Here is a 25,503-nt window from a genome sequence, read left to right as displayed (position 1 = left end):
GGTGTTATGTACGCAGTGTCCAACAGAGGGTGACAGACCTGAATTAACCTCATGTTCACATCAGCAGTACCAGTCACCGCTCCTCCATCTCTCACTCCGTCTGGGATCTTCCTCTCCTCTTCCCTCTATCTCCCAATCACACTGACCCATCCGTCCTTCCATCCCTCGCAGGGAAGAGGGGAGGAGAGACAGGAGGGGAGGGCAGAAGAAGAGAGGGGATGGAGAGGGGAGGGGAGGAGGAGAGCAGAAGGGAGGGGGTGTAGGAGAGCGATGACGCTATCGGAGGCTGCAGTAAGAAGCTGCTGCTGCTAGCATCGCCTGACAGGCTACAAGCTAGCTGCTAAACTGGCCTGGAAGAGACAGACAGAGAGACAGGTAGTACAGCAGTACGACAGACAGGTAGCAAAGTCAATCTGAATGACAGATGGGAAGTGAGACAGGTAGTGATGTTACATTCTGTAGCGCAGCTCGATAGATTGCTTCCCCTGGAGAGGAGACTAGCAATGCTACATTCCGGTTGCAACTGACACACACAGCCACACACACACACACACACAGACACACACACCCACACCCACACACACATACAGTCGGAGTATCAGGTGCCGGTGTCTTGGGGCTCGAGGAGAAGGGTGAGTTTAATTAATAGTTCCCCTGTGTGTGTGTGTGTGTGTGTGGGTGTGTGTGTGTGTGTGTGTGTGTGTGTGTGTGTGTGTGTGTGTGTGTGTGTTGGTATGTGTGGGTGTGTGTGTGTCGGTATGTGTGGGTGTGTGTGTACACAAAGTTTACGTGTGACAACTAGATGAGCAAACATGCCGTCTGTCTCTCTGTCGGTCTTGTGTTGTGTACGCAATGTTTGAAGTATAGCTGATGCTCTATTGTGTTGTCATGGAAACTAATGGGTCCAATTTCCTGTTGAGAAAGGAAGTAGGACGGTTCTCTTCATTAAGTCTGATTCGACAACTCACTAATTGTGTGTGTGTGTGTGTGTGTGTGTGTGTGTGTGTGTGTGTGTAGCCTGAGTGATGGGTGATCGTCAGGTGGTGTGACACTGTACGTGCAGTGGAGGGGGGAGGGGCATGGCCAAGAGGGGAGGGGGGCGGCGAGGAAGGGCCGACCAACCTGACGCCATGGCAACGCTCCAGGCAGCCAATGAGGAGCTCCGAGCCAAACTTACCGACATTCAGATAGAACTACAAAATGAAAAAACCAAGGTAATACCCATTACTTAAACTAGTACTATATTATGCATATAGTACCCACTTATTCTAATAATCATTGTACCAAAACTACTTGCACAATTGTAATATACGATGCATGCATTGTTGGTAATATAGATTAAGAGTCGTCTAGAGGGAGAGAGGGCCAATACTGTTTCTGTATACAGTGTATCTGTGTAGATATACAATTAATGTTAATATATATACATAGTATATATAATAAATGTATATGTTTATCTCAGGTGAGTCGTATAGAGAGACAGAGAGGACCCAGGTTGTGTGTTTGTATATATATAGTATACACATAGTATAAATATATAGTATATATATATATATACTATATATATATATAGTATATTTATAGTATGTATTCCCCAGGTGAGCCGTATAGAGAGAGAGAGGACCCAGGAGCTGAAGGCGGAGCATCATCGCGCGACTGTTGCCCTGACAGAGCTCCGTACTAAGCTCCATGACGACAAGGTCAAGGAAGTGGCCGTTACAAGGGAGACGTTGCTACGACAACATGAGATGGAGCTGATGAGAGTGATCAAGATCAAAGACGGGGAAATCCAGAGACTAAACGGCCTGGTGTTTACACTGAGGGATGACTCCACCGACAAGGTATGGCCACCTGGGTGTCTGACTACCTGCCCGTCTGTCTGCCGGTTTTTCTGCTTTTTCCCTGTCTGTCTGACAACCTGACGGTCTGATCAACTGTCAGCCAGCCTGCCTGTCTGTCTCCCTGTCTGGCTGACAGCCTGCCTGTCCTTCTGCCTGTCTGTCTTCCTGCGAGACTTACAACCTGTTGGTCTGACTTCCTGTTTGACCACCTTCTCTCATTAGCCAGGCTATGAGTCTGTATCTTCCTCTATAGCTATGAGTCTGTACCTTTCTCTATAGCTATGAGTCTGTACATTTCTCTATAGCTATGAGTCTGTACCTTTCTCTATAGCTATGAGTCTCTACCTTCCTCTATAGCTAAGCGTCTGTAACTTTCTCATTAGCTATGAGTCTGTATCTTCCTCTATAGCCAGGTCCTGTCTCTGAGTCTGTACTGGTTCCTCTATAGCCAGGTCCTGTCTCTGAGTCTGTACTGGTTCCTCTATAGCCAGGTCCTGTCTCTGAGTCTGTACTGTTTCCTCTATAGCCAGGTCCTGTCTCTGAGTCTGTTTCCTCTGTAGCCAGGTCCTGTCTCTGAGTCTGTTTCCTCTATAGCCAGGTCCTGTCTCTGAGTCTGTTTCCTCTATAGCCAGGTCCTGTCTCTGAGTCTGTACTGGTTCCTCTATAACCAGGTCCTGTCTCTGAGTCTGTTTCCTCTATAGCCAGGTCCTGTCTCTGAGTCTGTACTGGTTCTTCTATAACCAGGTCCTGTGTCTGAGTCTGTACTGGTTCCTCTATAGCCAGGTCCTGTCTCTGAGTCTGTACCTTCCTCTATAGCCAGGTCCTGTCTCTGAGTCTGTACTGGTTCCTCTATAGCCAGGTCCTGTCTCTGAGTCTGTTTCCTCTATAGCCAGGTTCTGTCTCTGAGTCTGTACCTTCCTCTATAGCCAGGTCCTGTCTCTGAGTCTGTACCTTCCTCTATAGCCAGGTTCTGTCTCTGAGTCTGTACTGGTTCCTCTATAGCCAGGTCCTGTCTCTGAGTCTGTTTCCTCTATAGCCAGGTCCTGTCTCTGAGTCTGTACCTTCCTCTATAGCCAGGTCCTGTCTCTGAGTCTGTACCTTCCTCTATAGCCAGGTTCTGTCTCTGAGTCTGTACTGTCTCCCCATCAGGTGAGGAGTGCGTTGCTTGCGGAGGCCCGCGAGGAGGCGCGCCGAGGGTGGGAGGCGGAGAGGAGCCGTCTCCAGCAGGAGGTGCTGGAGCTGAGGGGCTCTAAGAAGGGTCTGGAGGAGACTCTGGGCTCGTCACAGCAGGCGTGCCTGACCAGGGCAGCGGAGCTCCGGTCCGCTCATCACCACCACCAGGAGGAGCTGACGCGCACCAAGAGGGACTGTGAGAGAGAGATACGCAGACTGGTAGGAGGGGACACCCTGAGATACACACCGATACACACAGATGCACACTAGTACACACTTAATATGCACAAAACACCCACCATGAGGAACCAAGAGAGACTTAGAGCGAGAGAACAGAGGACTGGTAGGATAGGGCACACTGAAATACACACTAATACACACTTAAGAAACACTAAACCCAAACCATGAGGCCCCAAGAGAGACTGAGAGCGAGAGAAATGAGGACTGGAAGGATAGGACACACTATAGTACACACTTATACACACTTAATATACTGCACACCAAACACATACCATGAGGCACCAGGGGAGACTGAGAGGAAGAAACGTTGACCGGTGCTATAATAAAATGTACAAATACACACACAATACACACACAATACATTTATACTAGTAATCTTATCACGAAGGCCCCTGCACACATGTTCTCTCTCTCTCTCTCTCTCTCTCTCTCTCTTCTCTCTCTCTCTCTCTCTCTCTCTCTCTCTGCCACCCTCCATCTCTCTCTCTCTCTCTCTTCTCTCTCTCTCTCTCTTCTCTCTCTCTCTCTCTCTGCCACCCTCCATCTCTCTCTCTCTCTTCTCTCTCTCTCTCTCTCTCTCTCTCTGCCACCCTCCATCTCTCTCCCTCCCTCCCATCCTTCCTTCTAACCTTCCACCCTACCTCCTTCCTACCCTACCTTCCGCCCTTCCTCCCTACCTCCCGGCCTCTCTCCCTCTCTCTGTCTATATGTGTCCCCTCCTCCGCCCTCTCCCTGTCTCTGCCCCTCCCTCCCTGGCCCCCCCACCAGATGGATGAGATCCGTCTGAAGGACAGGGCAGTGAGTGTATTGGACAAGGCTTTGGGCCTCCAGGCCGGCCACGCCCACCGCCTCCAGCTGCAGACCCAGGCGGCCGAGCAGCAGATAGCCGTCCTGCGAGACGCCCAGCGGGGGGCGGGACCAAATCAGCCAGACCCCACCCCTAACACCACCCCTAACCACGCCCCCTTTCCTGTAAGACCCCACCCCCTTTCCATTTCTGATATACCGGCGTTGCGATGCCAATTACTACTTTTACTAATATTAGAACTACTAACAGTTTTGCTTTTGCTGCTTCTTAACAACCAATTGAAGATTACTAGTCCTGCTACTACTACTACTAAAACCTCCACTACTAATACTACTAGTGCTTCCACTGCAATGCTGCTTTACTGATACCTTGACAAATCCAATAACTCATTTTATAACCCAGGAATCAGCTCCATATTTATAGATACATTAGCATATATGTCTTTAGAATGTTAAGCCTTTAACTTTGGCATTCGTAATGCCATATTAGCATCATATTGCATTACTTGAGCATGTCTGTAGCATGTTGACCTTATACGTTAACTTTAGCATCACATTAGCATGTCTGTAGCTTGAGGACCTTAAAGACGGACTTTGGCATTACACTAGTAGGTCGACAGAACATTTAGAACCCTTCGTGCCTTTCTCCCTTTCATGCCCTTCGTCCGTCCGTGCATTCAGTCATCCAGCCATCAATCATCAAAAATAACAGCACTAATTATATTAACTGGTCTTGGCTGGTTCTCTAGGGGAGGGGCGGGGGTAAGAGGAGGTGTTGTTGGGTAGAACTGTAGTAGTAAGATAACTGTACCATAGTAGTAGGACTGCTGTGGTCATGTAGAAAATTGTCTTGCTGATGTTGCTGGTGTGTACGTGTGCATGTGCGAGTGTGTGTGTGTACTTGTGTGTGAGTGGAGTGTGTGTGTGTGTGTTTGTGTGTGTGTTTGTTTCTGTGTGTGTGTGTGTGTGTGTGTGTGTGTGTGTGTGTGTGTGTGTGTGTGTGTGTGTGTGTGTGTGTGTGTGTAGGTGCAGGAGGACAGGGAGACCCGGAGGTTTCAGTTAAAGATTGCTGAGCTCAGCGCCATCGTGAGGAAACTGGAGGACCGCAACGCACTGCTCTCTGAAGAGCGCAATGAACTTGTAAAAGAAAAACACACACAACAAACACACACACACACACATATATATATATATAAAAAATAATAATAATCACATTGTATTTTAAGATATTAATAACATGTTAATAACAACATAACATGTTACCAGCATTTGAATGATAACACGGCAGTAGCCTGATGTTAAGAACATTTTAACAACACGCTTACAATAAGATGTGAATAAAATATGTTGAGCAATGTTAGTGTTGTGTTAACGTTTCAATAATGTGTCAACGTGTTATTAGCGTGTTCATAACGTGTTACTAATGGGCTGTATCCTCTTTTCTCTACACCAGCTGAAGCGTCTGCGTGAGGCCGAGAGCCAGTTCCTTCCGCTTCTGGACAAAAACAAACGTCTGAGCCGGAAGAACGAAGAGCTGGCCCTCGCCGTACGTCGCCTTGACAACAAGCTACGCTTCGTGACGCAGGAGAACCTGGACATGGTAAACATGACGACCGAGTTACTGTCACCGTGAGACAGTAAAAAAAGAGGTCCAACACCGAGAGGTCACCGCGACTACACTAGGAACACAGTTGTTATCGTAGATCCTGTGGAACACAGCGGTTACATTTGTTAAGCGGGGAAACATGGTAGTTGCCATAGTCATTATAGAACAGGGTAGTTACTATAGTTACACTTGGGACATGGTGGTTACAATTACACTAGGGACACAATGGTTACCATAGTAACTAAAGAATACCTTACTTACACTTGAAATGTGGTGATTACCAACATTGGATTCAAAATCAGTATTTACCCTTGTTTCTGTTGATAACGGCGGTTACCATGGTAGCAGGGATGAGCTTGTGAAACCCTAGCAACACTTTGAGTGTGTAGCCATTGCCCCGGGCCGACTGCAGCATGTTGGCTACAGTGGGGTTTGAATGGTAACCAAGTGAACTAAAGTGCGGTATTATGGTCTGTTTCCAGCGGCAGAGACACAGAGGAGGTGGGAGGAGGCCCAGCTCTCTGAACGACCTGGAGGAGCTGAACCCCGAGGAGAAGGAGGTGCAGTTCCTCCACCTGCAAGTGCAGGAGCAGCAGCACGTCATAGAGGATCTCTCCAAGGTACTACTGCAGTATAAATATATTACTAATACTACAGATACGGCAGCACTTCATAGAGGACCTCTCCAAGGTACTACTGCAGTATAAATATATTACAAATACTACTGATACGGCAGCACGTCATAGAGGACCTCTCCAAGGTACTACTGCAGTATAAATATATTACTAATACTACTGATACGGCAGCACGTCATAGAGGACCTCTCCAAGGTACTACTGCAGTACTGCAGTATAAATATATTACTAATACTACTGACAGCAGTACCTTATAGAGGATCTGTATGATGCACTACAGTACTACTACAATACTTCTACAGTCCAAGTAAAGTACTACTACTGTGTGTGTGTGTGTGTGTGTGTGTGTGTGTGTGTGTGTGTGTGTGTGTGTGTGTGTGTGTGTGTGTGTGTGTGTGTGTGTGTGTTGTGTGTGTGTGTGTGTGTGTGTGTTTGTATCCCTAGGCTCTGGAGACTGCTGGCTATGTGAAGACCGTCATAGTAAGTAGTGTTGCATTTCCTTAATGTTAATAATACTGATTACTGAGTACTGCAGGAGCTGCAGTATCATTTAAAGAGTAGATGCAGTACCAACAACCACCAGCGGGGATGCTGTTGTTGATTGCAATGTTTACGTACACAGAAGCAAGTAGCAAATACAAGACATTATACGTGCATGAACATTGTAGGATATTATGATCATGATTTTAATATCATCCTTTCCTCCTCTCCTCTCCTTGACTTCTCCTCCACCCCTAGGAGAGAGACATGATTATCAAATACCGACGTCAAGAATCTCTGAGGAGAAAAAGAGGTTTCAGAGCCTGCAGGGTGAGGCATCCTGTCTTTCTGTCTGTCTGGTTGCTAGGATCTGTCTTTCAGGAGTTAATAGATTGTGTGTGTCTGTGTGTGTGTGTGTGTGTGTGTGTGTGTGTGTGTGTGTGTGTGCGTCTGTGTATGTGTGTCTGTAGGTTATAGAGACATTCTATGGTTACGATGAGGACGTTGACTCGGATGGATCGTCGCTGTCTTTCCACACCGACCGGACCCCAGACACCGACCCTGATGATGTAATTCCCCCTCCCTTCCGATACTAGAGTACCGTGCACACACTAGAGCCATCTAGCCCAATGTGTTGCTCAGATTTGGGCGTTGTTTTGTCTGTGCAAACACAACAACTTGATATTGAGTATACCGTATTAAGAATACTGTCTAATCATTAGTATAGAGAATGTGTATGGGATGGGTGAAAGGCCTCGGTACAACATTTACTGCCTGTTAGACTCTAACGGAAAGTAAATGTTGTTCTCAGGCTGCTGGACTTTTCGTTCACAGACATTTTTGCAAAGTGGCGAATCCTAACCCAAATAAACAATATATAAAACAAAAATCAAAAATGTATCAATAATAAAAAATGGAAATGTTGCTGTCGTATGTCTCCCTTATACCAACGCGTTGCACACATCAAATTCGGAATGGCTGAATATTAACAAAAAACAATGTCAAAACAAGGTCAAAAGTCAACCATCATTGTGTGTGTGTGTGTGTGTGTTTGTGTGTGTGTGTGGGTGTAGGCGGTGTTTCGTGATGACCAGGTGGCTCTTCGTGAGGACCAGGTGGTCCTACGCGAGGACGCGGAGGTCCGCTTCAGACAGCTGACCCAGGAGTACCAGGCCCTTCAGAGGGCCTATGCCCTGCTGCAGGAGACCAATGGAGGCAGTCTCGACCCTGAGACCGAGATGAAGGTCCTCACCACTACTTAAAGTGTGTGTGTGTGTGTGTGTGTGTCTGTGTGTGTGTGTGTGTGTATATGTCTTCATCAAGAAACACCGGTCTACAATATTCCTTTCCTCTCTCTCCCCTCTGTCTTGATTTCTCTCTCGCTCTGGTCCTATTAATGTGTGTGTGTGTGTGTGTGTGTGTGTGTGTGTGTGTGTGTGTGTGTTTCTTTCTGCTTCTCTGTGTCTCTCTACCAGACCAGGGAGCAGCTGTTATCTGAAGTTAGTCGCTATGAGAGAAGAGTTCAGGACCTGGAGACATCGCTGAGACAACAAGGACTGGTACACACACACACAAAAACACACACACTGTACAGTACACACACAAAATCCATTAAATGTATCACTCTCTCTCTCTCTCGCAGGATTTGAAGTGGGTGGAGGAGAAGCAGGCATTGTATCAAAGGAACCAGGAGCTTCTGGAAAAGGTAAGCTACTACTTCTCTGGCGTCGTTCTGAATCTCCTTTCCTAATGCTCAAGGCTTGATCACTCCATCTTTCTTGTCTTCAGCATCAACTCTGTTATTGCAACCTATTCAATTTGAAATCAACGTGGCATGCTATTACCCCTGAGAAAATCTATATTTGGAACAGCAAGTGAAGTGGTGATTGAGGAATACATCTCGAGATGTAGTCATGAGCATTATGTGAATCGTGATAGATGCCAATTGGAAATCAGCCTCTGTGCTTGATAGTCCCCAGGCAGTGCAGTGCAAATATATTCCATCATCCCCCAGTCGGGGTAATCCAGTCTTGTTAATGTTGCTGATGTTAAACATATTGTTGTGTTGAAGGTACAACATGTGAGATATGGCCAAATTAGTCCACCGTGCTACAACAAATAAGGGTGCAGCATGTTACCATAAAGTTCGGGTGTCCACCTCTATTGTACCATATATTGTATTCTAGCGTAGTATGAAGCGCTTATCAACAGTTATCTTTAGAAAAAAGTTAACACTGTTAGTTACGAAGCTACCTTCATAAGCTAATGACACATTTGCAATATGAGCAGTAACAGCAGTTTTCAACCTCACCAGTGTACGTTACGAATTCAGCGTCCAATTTAATACCTTTACTCGCCAAGAGCTGTCTCCAGCGGTGTACACTCATGTTTTGCTTCTATTTCTATCATTAATTTTCTTTGCCGCAATTGACAAGAGGTTAGAATATGCGCTCTGGGTAGCACAACTCTCATCCTGTCATGTTGGACTGAGGGCAGACTGGACGCTGCAGTAACGGTGACCTCTTGTGGTACAAAGTGGTATTACGAGACGTTACGGCCCGTGCTAGCTGGGCTAGCTGCTTACTTCAGTAAATATCTCTGCACCACAATACAAATATGTCTCTGACATGAATTCAAAACGGTTATTCCGCCACATTTTGTTGTTAATGTTGTTCCTTTTTTAATGTTTTAAACAAAGAATCGTACACAGTAGACCTTTAACGTTTGAAAGTGGTCTTTTTCTTCTTCTTGTCCTCTGTCGGTCTGAAGTTGAGGCAGATGGAATCAGACGAAACACGGCTAAGAATTGACATCCAGGACGCCAGGGATCAAAACGAACTGCTGGAATTCCGCATTTTAGAACTAGAGGTCAGTATCATGTTAGCACTACTGGCTACCTTACATGCTGGTTTCACTGTTTCCATGAAAACAATGAAAACCATCCATGTTTAAGGAGCGGGAACGGCGGTCGCCTGGCATCAACTTCCATCCACTACATTTCCCAGAAGGCATCAGTCCACTTCAGCTCTACTGCGAGGCGGAAGGTGTCACGGTAAGCAAATTATTAACGTGTAATGACACAACGTGGCCACTTGAGGTCAACATAATCGAATATGATATGATGTTTTCTGATATAATAATATTTTATTATATTGTCTTTGATAGGAAATTGTGATCAGTGAACTGATGAAGAAGTTGGATATTCTTGGGGATAACGCCGTAAGTGTATGTTGCATTTCCTTCGTATGGGTGTCTAATATATCTCTCACTGTGTAGCTCTCCTGTATCTATAGTGTATCTCTACAATATATCTATATATGTATTTATGTAATGTTATGCAGTCCCTCCAGAAAAATGTAGCGTTTTTTTGTGATTGTTGCGGCCAAACATCCTTGATTATGCGGCACGTTTTCTTAAAAAATGCGATGAAATATGCTGCATATTTATGCAATTTTATGCGATGAAATTGTGGGAACTTGCAAAAATTGCGGGAACTTGCGAAAAAATGCGGGAATTTGCGAAAAATGCAGCTTTTCGATGCATTCACGTCGCGTAATTACGTCACTTCATAATGTTCCCATGGCAACGGGGAAATGGGTGCTCTTGTGTGAAGTAAACGCAACATTTTTCAACCTTCTGCTAAGATATATGTGACTTTTTTGCAACAAAAATGCGGGGATTATGAAATCATGCAAGCCCCGCATATTTTGCGCGGAAATCGGCAATTTATGCGGTGAAAGTGCGGCATATTTGAAAACATGCGGCCCCTGCATGAATATGTGGACTTTGGCTGATTATGCATTAAATTATGAGATCGCATAATCGCGTTTTTCTGGAGGGACTGGTTATTTAATGTTGTCTTTGTTATTTGATGATGTAATGACTGTTACATATGATGTAATGTGTGTTATGTGGTGATTTAATGTCTGTTCTTGTGACATAATTCATGTTATGTGTGATACTATGTGTGTTATGTATTAATTAATGCATTTTATGTGTGATATGTCTGTTACATATTATGTAATGTTTGATGTGTGTGATGCGATGTCTGTTTTGTGGTGGTGTCACATTTGGTTTCAGAACCTCTCCAATGAGGAGCAGGTGGTTGTTATCCATGCAAGAAATGTTCTCACGCTGGCTGAGAAGGTAAGATGACCTGGTAAAACCAACTTCACTGACCTAGCCAACAAACAGCTGCTTGCTAAAACCAATTGAGCCTAGCCACCAAACCATTGCTAGCAGAAACCACCTCAAGCTAAAAGCAACCCAAACCATGGCTAGATAGCCTCGCTTAATGTTGACCTAGAAAACTGCTGGTGAGAGTCTAAGTCGGTCTGTCTGTTATTCTTAGTGGTTGGAGTCCATTGAAGGGACCAAGTCCACTCTACAACAGAAGATGTTCGATATCGAGAGTGAAAAGGTACGCGCAATGATTGTGTTAGCAGTATTGCGTGTACATTTAAAAAAAGGATTAGTTAAGACTGGCGTTCTGCTGAGGACTTCATAGTTGCATGAGAACTCAACATGAAGTCAAGTGCACTATTAATGTTTAGTACGATTTTCTGTAGTCTGACATTTATATTCATCCCTGGTGCGTGTATGTGTGTGTTAAAGGATCTCTTCAGTAAACAGAAGGGCTATCTGGACGAGGAACTAGATTACAGGAAGCAGTCTATGGACCAGGCCCACAAGGTGAGTCCTCTCCTGGCTTCACCCGTTTCCACCTGTCGTGTCCTAACGCTCTCACCAAATAGCTAACATTCACCGTTCTCCTGACAAGCTGATGTCTATCTGTCCCATCTCCCTCTCTGTCTCCCGACCTCCCTGTGTATCTACCTGTCTGTCCACCTGTCTAGAGGATAATGGAGCTGGAGGCGATGCTGTTTGACGTCCTGCAGCAGGAGGGGGGCGCGGGTTTTGGCGGTTGGAGGGAGGGGGGCGCGGGGTCGGCTGCGTGGAGGATGGAGGGCTGGAAGGCGGAGGGGTGTCGCCTGTCAGAGTTGTTAGCGGACGAGGACAGAGAGGGGCTGCAGAGGGCCATGGAGCAGTGGAAGAGAGCACTGATGGTGGAGCTACGAGAGAGGGACGTACTGATCCTGAGGGAAAGGATGGACATGCTACACCACGCACAGCAGGTAGGCTATGCTAACGCTGCGCTAACAATATGTACATCACAGTAGGTAGACCGTGCTAACGCTACACCAACGCTACACAAACAATATACTGCTAATGCTGTTACATTTTACTACACAGAAGGTAGGCTACGCTACGCTATAATGCTAATGCTATACAACACAGTAGGTAGGCTACGCTATACTGCTAATGCTTTAAAACACAGCAGGTATGCTACGCTATGTTATACTGCTACACTATACAACACAGTAGGTAGGCTACGCTATGCTATACTGCTGATGCTATGCAACACAGCAGGTAGGCTACACTAATGCTATTAATGGTACTTCTAACGCTACACAACACTACCGTTAACATTACACTCATGGTACCCTGCATCTGTGTATGTGTGTCCAGAGGAACAAGGAGTTGGAGGAATGGATAGAAGCACAGAAACGACAGATCAAACAACTAGAAGAGAAGGTATGAACATCTAGTCAGATGTTTCGTCATGACTTCAGTGACGTCCCACTACTCTAGGAGGATTCTCGTAACATGTTTGTCACCTGGGACGACACTAACACCTGTCTTTTTCTTTCCCTCTCAGTTTTTATTTTTATTTTTATTCTTTTCTCTGGCCTTTATCCTCTGGTCCTAAAGCAGCGGTGAGTCCTCCATAACTCCTAGCCCCACTGCTACCTAACCCCTAACCCTGAACCCCAAATCCCGACCTCCTACCTGTCACCTCTAACCCCAAAACATAACTCCAAACCCTGACCTCCAACATGTAACCTCTAACCCTACCAACCCAGAACCTCTAATAACCATAACCTCTTATCCTACCTGCAATCTCTAACCCATAACATCTAATAACCCTTGCCTCTGAACTCTACCCCTTAACTTCTTACCTCTTCTAAACTTCAAACTCCCAACCTCTCACTCTGACCTCTAACCTTTAACACATAACATTGTAGAACCCTAGCCTCTGACCTCTAACCCCTAAACCTCAACTTCTTCCCTCAAACCTCTCACCTTTGTCTATGACATACAGTATACTGTATGTGTATATGTATGTTCAGAAACATACACAATAAGCTGACATGGTCTCTGTGTATCTGCTGCCTGCAGGCCACCAGAGGACAGTGTGTATTTGAACCAGCGGCTACAGACTCTGGGAGAGGCGCCTGTCGCCCCACTAGCCCTGACGAGAAGACCACCGGCCAATCACAAACTGTCTCAGCGTGGCTGACACTATTCCTGTTCCAGTCACTTCCCAGCCAATCGGAGCACAGACAGAATCCCAAGCTGGTTCTGACATGTTGGCCTGCCGAGAAGTGGGCGGGGTTTGGCGGTAAAAACATGGTTACCATGCCAACTCTGCATTGGAGCAGTTCAAAAGAACCAGAGTTCATAAAGACACCGGTTTATTGAAAGCCTGGTTTATAAAGACTATATTCCGTCTTCTATCCAAGAAGAGCCACAGAGAGAACCTTATAATAGTATTAACAACCTTTATTTTGAGAATGACTACGCACACTTTAGAAGGAAGACAAGGATTGTGTCCTCCCGGTTGGTTTCAAATGGCAGCCCTCTCTCCACCTGCCAGAGGCTTTGGTGGAGGTTAAAGTTCACGGGAGCAAAATTTGATGGAGGCAATTCTGAGCTGAAGCAGAACACCACGTCCTTCGTCGTCAGGGTCTTCACACAGCATGCAGAAGAACCACAAGATCGTCCCAAACCAGGGACAACCAGGGACCACCAGAGACCCATAGAGACACCACAGACCACTATAGACCACTATAGACCTTCTACCTGGGTAACAGCTAGTCCAGGGTCCTGATAACTCACCTCTGGTCAGGAGGAACCTCTCCTGCTTTTCCATCAGTGCAGGATAGGTACATCTGGAACCCGAGACCTGCCAACCCATGTTGAGATCCTTTGTTCAGATCCAGTCTCAAGAAGCTGTCTTCAAATTCTGTGTTCAGAACCCGTGATTCAAAGCGGATTTGGAGCAGGGCAGGGAAGGACTCTTTTAGAGTTCATGCCAATCCAGGAACCGTCGTGGACTCGTGTCCACCCCAGATGTGAGCTTGTATTGAGGCCAACGGACACAGACCGGCACTATTGGAAAAGGAGGAGGAACTGGAGTATGAAGGGAAACCGCTCAGAGCTCAGACCAGAGCTCTCCCCTTCCCCCTCCCTCTCCCCACCCCCTCCCCACCATTTCCCAATGTCTTCTATACTGTGGACGATGCACACGGCGTCCACAACACAGTCCACATGTCTCTCTCCTTGGTGCTTGACTTCTGCAAAAGCCAAACTAGTTTAGGTTTGGTGTTTTTTTTAATTTGGTTTGATTTCCAACAAGGTGCTCCTATCCTTCTGTAAGGAGGTGAGAAAATGCATTGTTTTAAATGGAAGCTGACGCCAGGCGATGCTGTGATGGTGGGAAATCATGTCTGGGATAGATGAAGATGATTCTGGTATTTTATTATGGGATGTATAGAGAATAAACACAGATCGACTGGTGGTCCAAGTTTCTTCTTGATATCTGGGTTTGTATTTTTATATTTTTAAATATTATGAACATCTCAACTTTATAACAATGACATATCTTAATCGTAACTGTTAAATAATCTAACCGACACCCAGACAAGCAGAGAGTGTGTGTGTGAGTGTGTCTGTCTGTTAGAGGGTGTGTGTGTGTGTGTGTGTGTGTCTGTCTGTGTCTGTGTCTGTCTGTTTGTTGGGGAGCCGGGGGTTCTGGTGACATGTTGAGAGACAGGACATGTTATTTAACAGACAATAGGAGATTCTCACAAACACACACTCACACGCACACACATACATGCACGTGTACACACACAGAAATCTACAGCTGACCTGATTCTCGAACACAATCTCTTGCAGCCTCTTTCTCCATTCCTCTCCTCCTAAACATCTCTCTCCTCACCTCCACCTCCCTTTCTTCCTCTATAATCCTCTCTACTCTCCTACTCTCATTATCTCTTCTCCTGTCCTCCTCCTACCCCTAGTTCTCCTTCCCTTCTCCTCCGCACTCCCTTACAACCCTCTCGACAGGCGAGTCTTATACGAGCAGGGATTCTCTCTCTCTCTCTCTCTCTCTCTTTCCCTCTCTCTCTCTCTCTCCCTCTCTCTCTCTCTCTCCCTCAAATGGTAATTTGCTCCGCCTTCCAGCCACAGGACTCTGACCTCTCCATCTCTCTCTCCTCTCTGCTATTCGCACAATCCCCTTCTTCATCTTCATTTCTCAGTCTCTCTCCATCTTATTCATTCTCTCTCCACCTCTCTCCATTACTCTTTCTCTCTTTCTTTCAATAATCCATCTCTTCACATCTCTCTCAATCTCCTATATTTATCTTACTCTGTCTCCTCACCACTCTGTATCCCTCCATCTCTCTTCCATCTATCTCTCTCTCCCTCTCTCTCTCTCTCTCTCTCCTCTCTCTCCGTCCCTCCCCATGTCTGACCGGGGTGTCCTCTCCCGGGAGGACGATGAGTGCTCCCTGCTCTCCCGCCTGGGGTCGGACTCCCCCCGGCCGCGGGTCAAGTTCGGGGGGATGTTCTGCAGCGTGGAGGGGGCGTTCGAAAACAAGACGCTGAACTTTGAGTCCTTCAGCCCGGCCAGCCAGCGCAGAGCTCCCACCACCCGGACCCCGCGCTGGGACCCCGACTACTACAGCGACACCGGCTCCTCCTGCGGACCCTCCTCCAGCTCCCCCAGCAACGCCCCGAGGAGAGAGCCGGTGTCGGGCTGCGAAGCTCGTTCGAGCCACGTCAAGAAACAAGTAAGCTAACCGCTAAACCCTAACTATTAACCCCCTAACCCTAACTTATCAGAACTGTAACCTCAGAAATACCTTCTACCCCCTAACTATAACCCTGTACATCATAACCCTATCCGCGGGAATAACTTCTAACCCCATACAAATAACCCCTAACTCATCGCTTACATAATCACAACCCTTATTCCAGACTTTGCAGCCCACAAAGACAAACCTATAACCCCTCACTATTACCCTCAACCACCTAACACCTAACATCATAACCACAGCCTCAGAAATAACCTCTAACCCCTAACTATAACCATAACTCAACCCCTAACATCATAACCCCAGCCCAAGAAATAACCTCTAACCCCTTACTATAATTCTAACCTACCTCGCCGCTTACATCATCACCCTAACATCGAACCACACCTCTACCCACCTCATATCACAACCATAATACTGTGGTACTCGTATAATTCAAACTTAAGCTTGTCCCTATATTTAGTTGGTAACACTGGCAGAAGTAGGCATTAACTAACTAATGGTGTTAATGTTTACTAGGGTGTTAACATATAAGACATTTAATCCAAACCCTAACCCTTAACCCAACCCCTTGCTAATGCTATATAAAGATGCTTATCCTGCAATGACGAACGTTAATTAATGGTTTATTAATGTACCCTCATGTAAAGTGTTGTAATAGTCAAATCTCTAATTATGTTTTTGCCATGGGGATTGAATCATCGTCACCATGGTATTTTCATAATCCCTGATGTCCTTCTACCACAGCAAGTAAGTTTCATCAATCACAAAAGCATTTCCTCTCCCATCCTCCCCTCCTTCCCTCTCCCCTCTCCTCCTCCCTCCTCTCAGTCTCTCTCTCCTCTCCTCTGAATATTAAACAGGGCTAGATACCCAGAAGGGGCGTGGCCGTGCGCGCCTGGTGCTGAACACATTGTCTCGCGTGATCACGTCGCGTCTCTCCGGTAAAAGAGAACAATCAGCATCCCACCAGTAGCACCTCCTATCCTTTCCTTTACCCGTCTCCTCCTTTTTTTAACCGGACTATAAGCATGTCTTTCCCCGCCAAGAAGACCAGCAACAAACCAGCGGTAGGTCAGACAGAACGACTCGAAATCACTGCAACGACGTCAAAGCAACCGCGTCCTTCCAACCCGGGCGGCGGTACAATGAGCGGTTCGGCCGCCGGCTCCGTGCAGTTAAACCGGGCCGGTAGCCCACCAGAGTAGGGGGTGTAGCCGGCTGAACCGTGGGGGGTGTTGCCGGTGTGCTCTGCGATGAAAATACTATTTAGCGATTTCGCGTCGCTTCACCGGTTTAAACATCCCTGTCTGTCTGCATCTCAAGATGCAGACAGGGATTTATAAACCGGTGAAGTCCCTTCCTCTCTCTCTCATGCTCTCCATCCCGCTCGCCCTTTCTCCCTTGCTCTTTCTCTCTCCGTCTCTCTTTGTCCTTAGGCTAAGGAACCTTTCTTCAGTCTCCTTGTCAGTCTGCATCACTCTCTCTTTTATACTCAGTGCGTGTGTGTGTGTGTGTGTGTGTGTGGGGGGGGGGGGGGGGGGGGGGGGGGGGGAAGGGATGGGGCTAGGGAGTGGGTGAGGGGGGGTAGTGTGGGTGGGTGTTCTTTTTTCAGGACAGTAATGACAAGATAACTCTGACATGGCCTAGATTGTGTCTGTGTGTGTCCGATTGTGACCTACATCACAGAGATTGGAGACTAAAACACACAACCATCCTATGAAAACAGCTCTGTGTTCAAACCTAACCAACAGAGTTCTGATTTTCTCAGTCCTTAACACATTTACCGTCTGCCCTTTACCCGAGTTACAGTTTGGGTTGATCACATCTACAATCTGTTCTTCATCACAGTATGTCCTCTATCACAGCTACAGTATGTCCTTTATTCCAGCTACAGTCTGTCCTTTATCACAGTTAGTCTGTTCTTTACTTCAGTTAGTCTGTCCTCCATCACAGTATATCGCTCTGACTAGTCTAATTAGTCTTCAATCAAATCCCTTTAGTGCTGACTGACTTTTGCTGATCTCACATTTCTTTGTATCCAGGGCGACCGCATGATCATCAAAGGAGGGAAGATCGTCAACGACGACCAGTCCTTCTACGGAGACATTTACATCGAGGATGGAGTCATCAAGTAACAACCAGCTTTACATCATCAATATCTACAGATAGATGAAAGCATCACATCATCAATAACTACACATAGATCCAAGTATTACTTATTAATAACAACAGATAGATCCAATCATTACATCATCTATAACTCCAGATAGATCCAAGTATTACATGTCAATATCTCTGGATGATCCCAGCATTACATCTTAAAATCCAGGTTTAACCATGACCCTGATGTTTTCTATTAGTGAGGGTCGGGATTAATATTATCCAGCCAGCATCCGCTGGTCTTCGACACAAATTCTAATCTGGGGGTAACACGATCAAACCCAGAGAAAGAGGCTCTGTTCCTGCTGGCTCGCTGGGTTAAAAGGCCATTTCTTCCAATCTGATTAAACTGGCAACCTCAACCTCAAATGTGCATGTTGGCACTCTTCGTGTAGATATTTATTTTCCTTTATTTATATTTATGTAATGTATTGTTGTATGTCATGTAATGTTTGCCTTATGGGCAAAGTTTATATATATAGTAGGCAGAACATATCTATAAATCTATATCTATTGTGTGAGATGGCTCCATTACAAGACTACTGTACTGGTACAAACCTGCCTTCTATGTTGTGAAAAGAGTCCTGTTAAGACAACAGCTTGAATGGGTCATTTAACTTCTAAGTTATAATGAACGTATAACTTCTTATCCAAACGTTAGTCTCCCAACACTATCAACTACCACCTGGCCAAAATCATGGAAATACAAAACCGCATTTTGAACACGGGTTTGGGCACATCTCAGGTTCCAGCTGTACCCGCGCTGATGGAAAGGCAGCATTAGTAAATACTAGTCAGATGCCCGGTCAGTTGATGGGTTTCTTCGGGAAGTGTGTGAGCGGTTACTTAGTGAATGAGTGAGTGAGTTATGATTGCTGTGTCTGTGTGCAGGCAGATCGGCGAGAAGTTGATCGTTCCCAGTGACGTGAGGACCGTGGATGCGTACGGTTTCATCGTCATCCCAGGAGGGCTGGATGCTAACACCAGCCTCCACGCACCCCAGGGGGGCATGCACCCAGCAGATGACTTCTACCACGGGACTAAAGCTGCCCTGGCTGGAGGGACCACCATGATCAGTAAGATGAACTTCAGCCATCAACTGACGCCTACAAACTCATCTACTGACACCTACATACTCACCGAGGGATACGTACTGTCCTCCAACCCACCTACCTACCCACGTGAAATCAACTGGATGTCATCACCTCTTGTCCCCAGTCGACCATGTGCTTCCCGAGCCGGGGACTAGTTTAATGGCCGCGTACGACCAGTGGAGGGATGTAGCGGACAGCAGGGCGTGCTGCGACTACTCTCTGCACATGGATATTACGCGGTGGCATGAAGGACTCTACGAGGAGATAGAGAGCCTGGTCAAGGACAAAGGTGTGTGTTTGAGTTGTATACCGTTGCATCGTCACTGTATATTCTATTGTATTCAATGATATTAATTGTGTGTTTTATGTCTCAGGGGTGAATTCCTTCCTTCTCTTCATGGGCTACAAAGACAAATATCAGAGCTCCGACTCTCAGGTAGGAAAACTTAACATTGTTTTTTGCACCAGGTTTATACAGTATTCTGTACTAGGGTTATAGAGTATTCTGTACCGTGGTTATACAGTATGCTATATGAGGGCTAGACAGAAAAATGTACTAGGGTTAGAAAGTAATCAGTACCAGGACCAGGGTTAAGCAACATTCAGGTTAAACAGTTTTATATACTAGGGTTAAACAGTATTCTGCCCTGGGGTTAGACAATATGCTGTGCCAGGGTCAGACAGTATTCTGTCCTGGGGTTAGACAATATGCTGTGCCAGGGTCAGACAGTATTCTGCCCTGGGGTTAGACAATATGCTGTGCCAGGGTCAGACAGTATTCTGTCCTGGGGTTAGACAATATGCTGTGCCAGGGTCAGACAGTATTCTGTCCTGGGGTTAGACAATATGCTGTGCCAGGGTCAGACAGTATCCTGCTGTCTTCCAGATCTATGAGGCCTTCCAGGCCCTGAGGGATCTGGGAGCAATCGCCCAGGTCCACGCGGAGAACGGAGACATCATTAGTGAAGTAAGAGCCACTCTGACTATAATATTATATAACATGGAAATACCCGTCTCTGAGGAGGAAGAATGGTCGTCATGGACACAAATAAGATTAATTATTGAGATGAATAACAAGATTTTATTTCAGGAGCAGAAGAAACTCCTGGAGCTGGGAATTACTGGCCCTGAGGGACACGCCCTGTCCCACCCTGATGAGGTAGACACAAACACACACACACACACACACACGCACACGCAGACACACACAAACTTGCAGACAGTTCAAGGTGTGCAAGGTCGTATGTAACGGTGTGGGCTTTACAGGTGCTATACAAGTGTATGTGTGTGTTGTGTAGAGTTGTGTTGTGGTCTACAGGTGTGTACTGGTCTGTGGGCCGTACAGGTTTGTGTCGTGGTATGCAGGTGCCTTGTACTGTATAGGTGTGTACACCTGAGTTGTGTCCGACAGGTGTGTGTTGTGGTGTATAGGTATGCTCAGATGTGTGCTTTGTTCTACAGGTGGAGTGCGAGGCGGTGTTCCGGGCGCTGACCATCGCCAAGCAAGCCAACTGTCCACTTTACGTAACCAAGGTGATGAGCAAGGCAGCGGCCGATGTCATCGCGAAAGCCAGGAAGAAGGGTAAGCGCTACTTCCTGTTGGGACACCAAAATGTGTGGCGGAGCTCACCCCATGTTAATCACGCACCTCTCCTCCAGGTATGGTCGTGTATGGGGAGCCAACCGCAGCCGGCCTTGCCACCGATGGCAGCAACTATTGGTCCAAAGACTGGGCCCACGCTGCAGCCTTTGTGATGAGCCCACCCCTCAACCTCGACCCTTCCACCCCCCAGTACCTCACCTCCCTGCTAGCCTGGTCAGTGCTGCCACCATGTTGCTTAGCCTGCTAACATCTGCTGTATTTCTTGGGAGATTGTGGGATTTGCGGGTTACGCAATCTTTAATGCTCACTTCTGCTGTGTCTTAGTGGGGATCTCCAGGTGACGGCTAGCGCCCATGCTAGCTTCTCTACCGCTCAGAAGGCGGTTGGGAAGGACGACTTCTCACTGATCCCAGAGGGAACCAATGGGGTGGAGGAGAGGATGGCCATTGTCTGGGATGCAGCCGTGGTGAGTTATCTCTGACCTGACCTTTGACCCTGAAACCTCTAATGTCAGACTGTATGTGTTTTGCATGCTGGCGGTATCGTACAGCTTAAGACACAATAAAAGCATGAACTTGATGGAACTGATTTGGTGAAAGAAAGTGTTTAGAAGTTTCAGACATTAACGCTGCCATCTCATATGTCTGCCTGTCCATCTCTGTGTTTGTCTGTCTGTCTTTTGCTCTCTGTCTGACTCTAGTCCACAGGGAAGATGGATGAGAATGAGTTTGTTGCCGTGACGAGTACAAATGCTGCTAAACTCTTCAATATATACCCACGCAAAGGTAACACAATACACCTAATATTACTTATAATACTACGACTTACTAATTATACTTAAGGTAACATAATACGACTAATAGTACTAATGTAAACATATTATTGGTACAAAAAATGTGTGTGTGTGTGTGTCTGCGTTCAGGTCGTATTGCTGTGGGCTCTGATGCAGACATTGTGATCTGGAACCCTAAAGAGCTGCAGACCTTTTCAGCTAAAACTCACAATCTGGTAACTAACTAATTAACTAACCATAACTACTGAACTGTGCCCAAAGCTAGTGTATTGTGCTGCTTACCTATTTTCTTGCTTTGTCTTGCGCTGCTAAGCTAGTGTGTTGTGAAGTTCTAAACCACGCCGCTAAGCTAGTTTGTTGTTGTGCTAAACCAGTGTCTCTCTGCGCTAAGAAAGTGTGTCGTCGTAGTGCTAAACCAGTGTATTGCTGTGTCTTTAGACTGTGGAGATCAACGTCTTTGAGGGCATGGAGGTGCGCGGCGGCCCCACCATCGTCATCAGTGGCGGACGGATCGTTCTCGAGGACGGAAAACTCACCGTTGCCGAGGGAACCGGGCGCTTCGTTCCCAGGAAGGCTTTCCCTGACTTTGTCTACAAACGGATCCGAGCTAGGAGCAAGGTACTGAGCTACCTCACAGTACTGAAGCGCTGATTGTACTGAGCTAGCTAACGTAACTAAGCTAGCTAATTCTACAGATGAGTTAACAGAACTGAGCTAGCTAACCATACTTGGCTAGCTATCGGTACAGAGTGAGGAGAACCGTACTGAGCTAGCTAATGATACCAACTAGTTAATGGTAGTGAGCAAGCTGATGTTTTGTGCGTTTTTAGCAAGGGTTGGGTAGGTTATTGTACGTTTTTGGAAATTGTTTAGAATGTTGTAAACTGTGTGTGGTGTTGGTTTTATAATTTGTAAAAAGTTCTTCATCCAATCTTGGTAGAGACCAACATCTCGTCCCTCATTTCTGTCCAGATGGCCGAGGCTCGTGGTGTACCCCGTGGGAACTATGATGGTCCAGTCCACGATGTAACCAGCATGACAAAATCGGTCCCACCAACTCCTACCACTAGAGGTGCACCCTGCCCCAAAACTATGATCGCCCCCCGAAACCTCCACCAATCAGGTTTCACTCTTGCAGGTATTGATAATGCTGGTCATCTCTGTGGTATCATCACCAGCACATCCTTACCCCCACTATCTTAACTAAATCCTTTTCTCCTTAGGAACCCAAGTTGATGACCACATCCCACGTCGCGCCACGCAGAGGATTGTAGCGCCCCCCGGTGGGCGATCCAACATCACCACCTTGTCCTAAAACTTGATTCAGTAATCCTCTCTGTAGCAAGATCCTCTTCTGAATCCATCGTTCTGAAACCACAAAGCTCAACATCCTTAATTAACCACGCCTTTGAAAATGTATGCGCTCCCTGCTTAATAACGCTGTAATAACAGCCTGTCAACCCTAACCCTAAACACTGCCTTGCAAAAAATACTTACTCCATGCTTAAAAACACCCTGCTTACCTTAGCCCCAAACCTAACCATGACTTGCAAGACATATTGACAGAAATCTCCTCAATAACATACCTTCACCACTGTTTAATAACACCTTTAATCCACACAGCTAAAAGTACCCTAACTAGCAAATGTAAAATGACATGCTGATTACCTTTGCCTTCATTCAAATGTCTGCGACTAGATGATTCCTCTAGATTATTTTGTAATCACCAAGCCCGTCTCTTTCAATTTAATTTTCTTAGAAGGTTCCTTTGTCTTCATCCCTTGCCACTGACAACTGGAATTAACAAGCCCGCTAACAGACTAGAAATATTGTAAACAAACTAGTTCCTCCGGAAACTAACTAGTCACTCCAGAAACTAGCTAGAGCTCTCAGAAACAAACTACTTTGTTTAGAAACTAGCTAGACCTCTAAGATACAAACTTGTCCTCTCAGAAATGAACTAGGCCATCCAGAAACAAACTAGCCCCTTTAGAAACTAGCTAGTTCTCTCAGAAACAAACTTATCCTCTCACAAATGAACTAGGCCATCCACAAACAAACTAGTCCTTTTAGAAACTAGCTAGTCCTCTCAGAAACAAAATATTCCCCTCAGAAACAGACTAGGCCATCCACAAACAAACTAGACTTCTCAGAAACTAACTAGTCCTCTCAGTCACTAACTAGGCCATCAAGAATCCAACCATTTTCTCCTAAAACAAACTAGTCCCTCGAGAAACTAGCTAGTCCTCTCAGAAACTATCTAGTCCCTCCAGAAACAAACTTTTCTGTAATCTTAATTAACTAGCGCTACATGAAGTAGCATTACCCAACTATGACTAGCTTGTTGAGTTGAACTTAATCACCACATAGTGTTTGCCAAATATTCCATTCTGCTTGCCATCTCATTGGAGGATCGATAACGCTAGCTTTTATTAACTAACTTGAACCACCTAATCAATGTCTCCCACCTGCGGTATCTCAACTATACCAGCAGGTGGTACTGTTACACAGGCTCAGAACTGTTCCCATGCCAGGAATATGTCAGGTAGCATTTTTTTAATAATTTTTACATTTTATATACAAACATTAATGTGGTATTTGCCTGACTATATATTATGGTTGTATAACACCCCCCTCCTCTTCTTAGACTGTTTGTAAGGAATCATTTTATATTTAATTTTTTAATATTTTTTACATAGTTTTATGAATCCTAAGGCATTTTGTAGCTAAAGTACGATGTCACAGGTTTCGCCATTTTTCATCATGTCAACTAGGCTATTGGCAATGGTTTTGAACATACTATTCTCGCCGACTCTTTAGTATGCTAGTATGCAGTTCGTCAAGCAGCAGAGTCCAGCTCTGATCCAAGATGGCTCTGAAACGGTTGGATCGGCGGCCAATCTGGGCTAGAGCCTTGGCTACAACCTGGGTTAAAGTCAACTCTAGACACCCCAGAGCCACCCAGTAGACGTCAGCCATGTTGGATCAGAACAATATGGAGCCTGGGGCTACCCGATCCTCAGGGACCAATCTCAAATTAATTGTATAGTTAACAATTATTCGCCGAAGGCGAAGTGAATAGTAGGGAATAGCCCCCGAGACCGAAGGTCGATGGGGCTATTCACGAAGCCTGAGGTGAATAATTGTTTTAGTAGGCCTATATACTACACGTGAACACTCCAAAAATAAACACTTTTTTCCAGGATATATTTCTTTTTTTTAGCGGTTTATTTGGTTTTATTAGCGTGACGAGATGACTTCACACAATATCCTGAGTTGGGGAACTCAATCATGGGATATTGCCCAATATCCTAAGATAGCGAACCAATAAAATTCCGCCATTTTAGGAGGTTCACGTGTAGCATATACTAATACTGGATATCTGCCAGTAGCTGCCGTGAGCGTTATCTTTGGAAAGCTTTTCGTCCCATGGATCGGCCAGGTCAGGGGATCGGGTGGCCACAGAGATGACGTGTAACCCTCGGTTTGCTCTCTCTACTTCCTGTTTTGAATGTAAGCCCACTTCCTGTTGTGAATGTGAACTAAATTCCTGTTGTGTGTGTGTAGAACCACTTCCAGTTGTGATAACGATAGCGCTGAAGTCCACTAATAAACTTTGGGCAGAGAGACGCTGTCAGTCTGGCTTTGAATTCCTTATTGACCCACAACCTCCTCATGACCTCCGACCTGATGACCTGTGTTACCATGACAACTACAGGACCTGATTAAAGTTGCTGATACAGTTACTGATAAAGCTGACACTCCTTTTTTTGTTATCAATGATATAGATTTTACCTTGATATATCATTAGGACTTTGAACATTCAGATTGATTCATATTCTGTGATACAAGAACATTAATGACTTGACTTTAATGATTAATAAAATCTTATCCTTATCCATCTTATCTTACACTGATTCAGCCCACTGCCCTCTAGTGGCCCCAAGTGACTATTACACACAGGATTCGCGCCTTAACCGGCCTTATGTCGTTGCCATGGTGACAGAAATAGGTACGATTGCGTCTTCCGATCATAGATATTACAAAGAAACCAATCACAACCAATCAGCTTTTATAAATGGCCTGTGAAGAAAGGTCTAACGAAAAAGACGCTGTGTCTCCG

General features: G+C 45.9%; 2 protein-coding genes across 2 annotated transcripts; both read left to right on the top strand.

Moving 5' to 3' along the window:
• Positions 1-1,079: 1,079 nt before the first annotated feature.
• Positions 1,080-12,552, top strand: jakmip3 (Janus kinase and microtubule interacting protein 3; the record flags this gene model as incomplete). The annotated part of the gene is made up of 22 exons (XM_079756370.1): positions 1,080-1,214; positions 1,599-1,841; positions 2,991-3,233; positions 4,023-4,226; positions 5,088-5,201; positions 5,515-5,661; positions 6,150-6,287; positions 6,747-6,782; positions 7,041-7,112; positions 7,253-7,351; positions 7,856-8,026; positions 8,258-8,341; positions 8,425-8,487; positions 9,552-9,650; positions 9,736-9,834; positions 9,948-10,007; positions 10,863-10,928; positions 11,134-11,202; positions 11,397-11,474; positions 11,639-11,917; positions 12,312-12,377; positions 12,502-12,552. 22 exons carry the CDS (start codon positions 1,080-1,082, stop codon positions 12,550-12,552), a joined length of 2,616 nt encoding a protein of 871 aa, XP_079612496.1.
• Positions 12,553-15,376: 2,824 nt separating this feature from the next.
• Positions 15,377-22,695, top strand: dpysl4 (dihydropyrimidinase like 4; the record flags this gene model as incomplete). Its single annotated transcript, XM_079756790.1, has 15 exons — positions 15,377-15,703; positions 17,773-17,861; positions 18,782-18,966; positions 19,109-19,273; positions 19,359-19,420; positions 19,871-19,951; positions 20,075-20,143; positions 20,446-20,566; positions 20,644-20,800; positions 20,912-21,053; positions 21,288-21,372; positions 21,510-21,595; positions 21,819-21,998; positions 22,353-22,518; positions 22,604-22,695. The coding sequence occupies 15 exons, from the start codon at positions 15,377-15,379 to the stop codon at positions 22,693-22,695; spliced, it is 2,007 nt and encodes a 668-aa protein (XP_079612916.1).
• Between the last annotated feature and the right edge of the window lie 2,808 nt (positions 22,696-25,503).

Source organism: Pollachius pollachius, assembly GCF_949987615.1.
Source record: "Pollachius pollachius genome assembly, chromosome: 19".
NCBI lineage: Eukaryota > Metazoa > Chordata > Actinopteri > Gadiformes > Gadidae > Pollachius > Pollachius pollachius.
The sequence above is the reverse complement of the archived record's forward strand: the minus strand, read 5'-3'. Positions and strand labels throughout refer to the sequence as shown.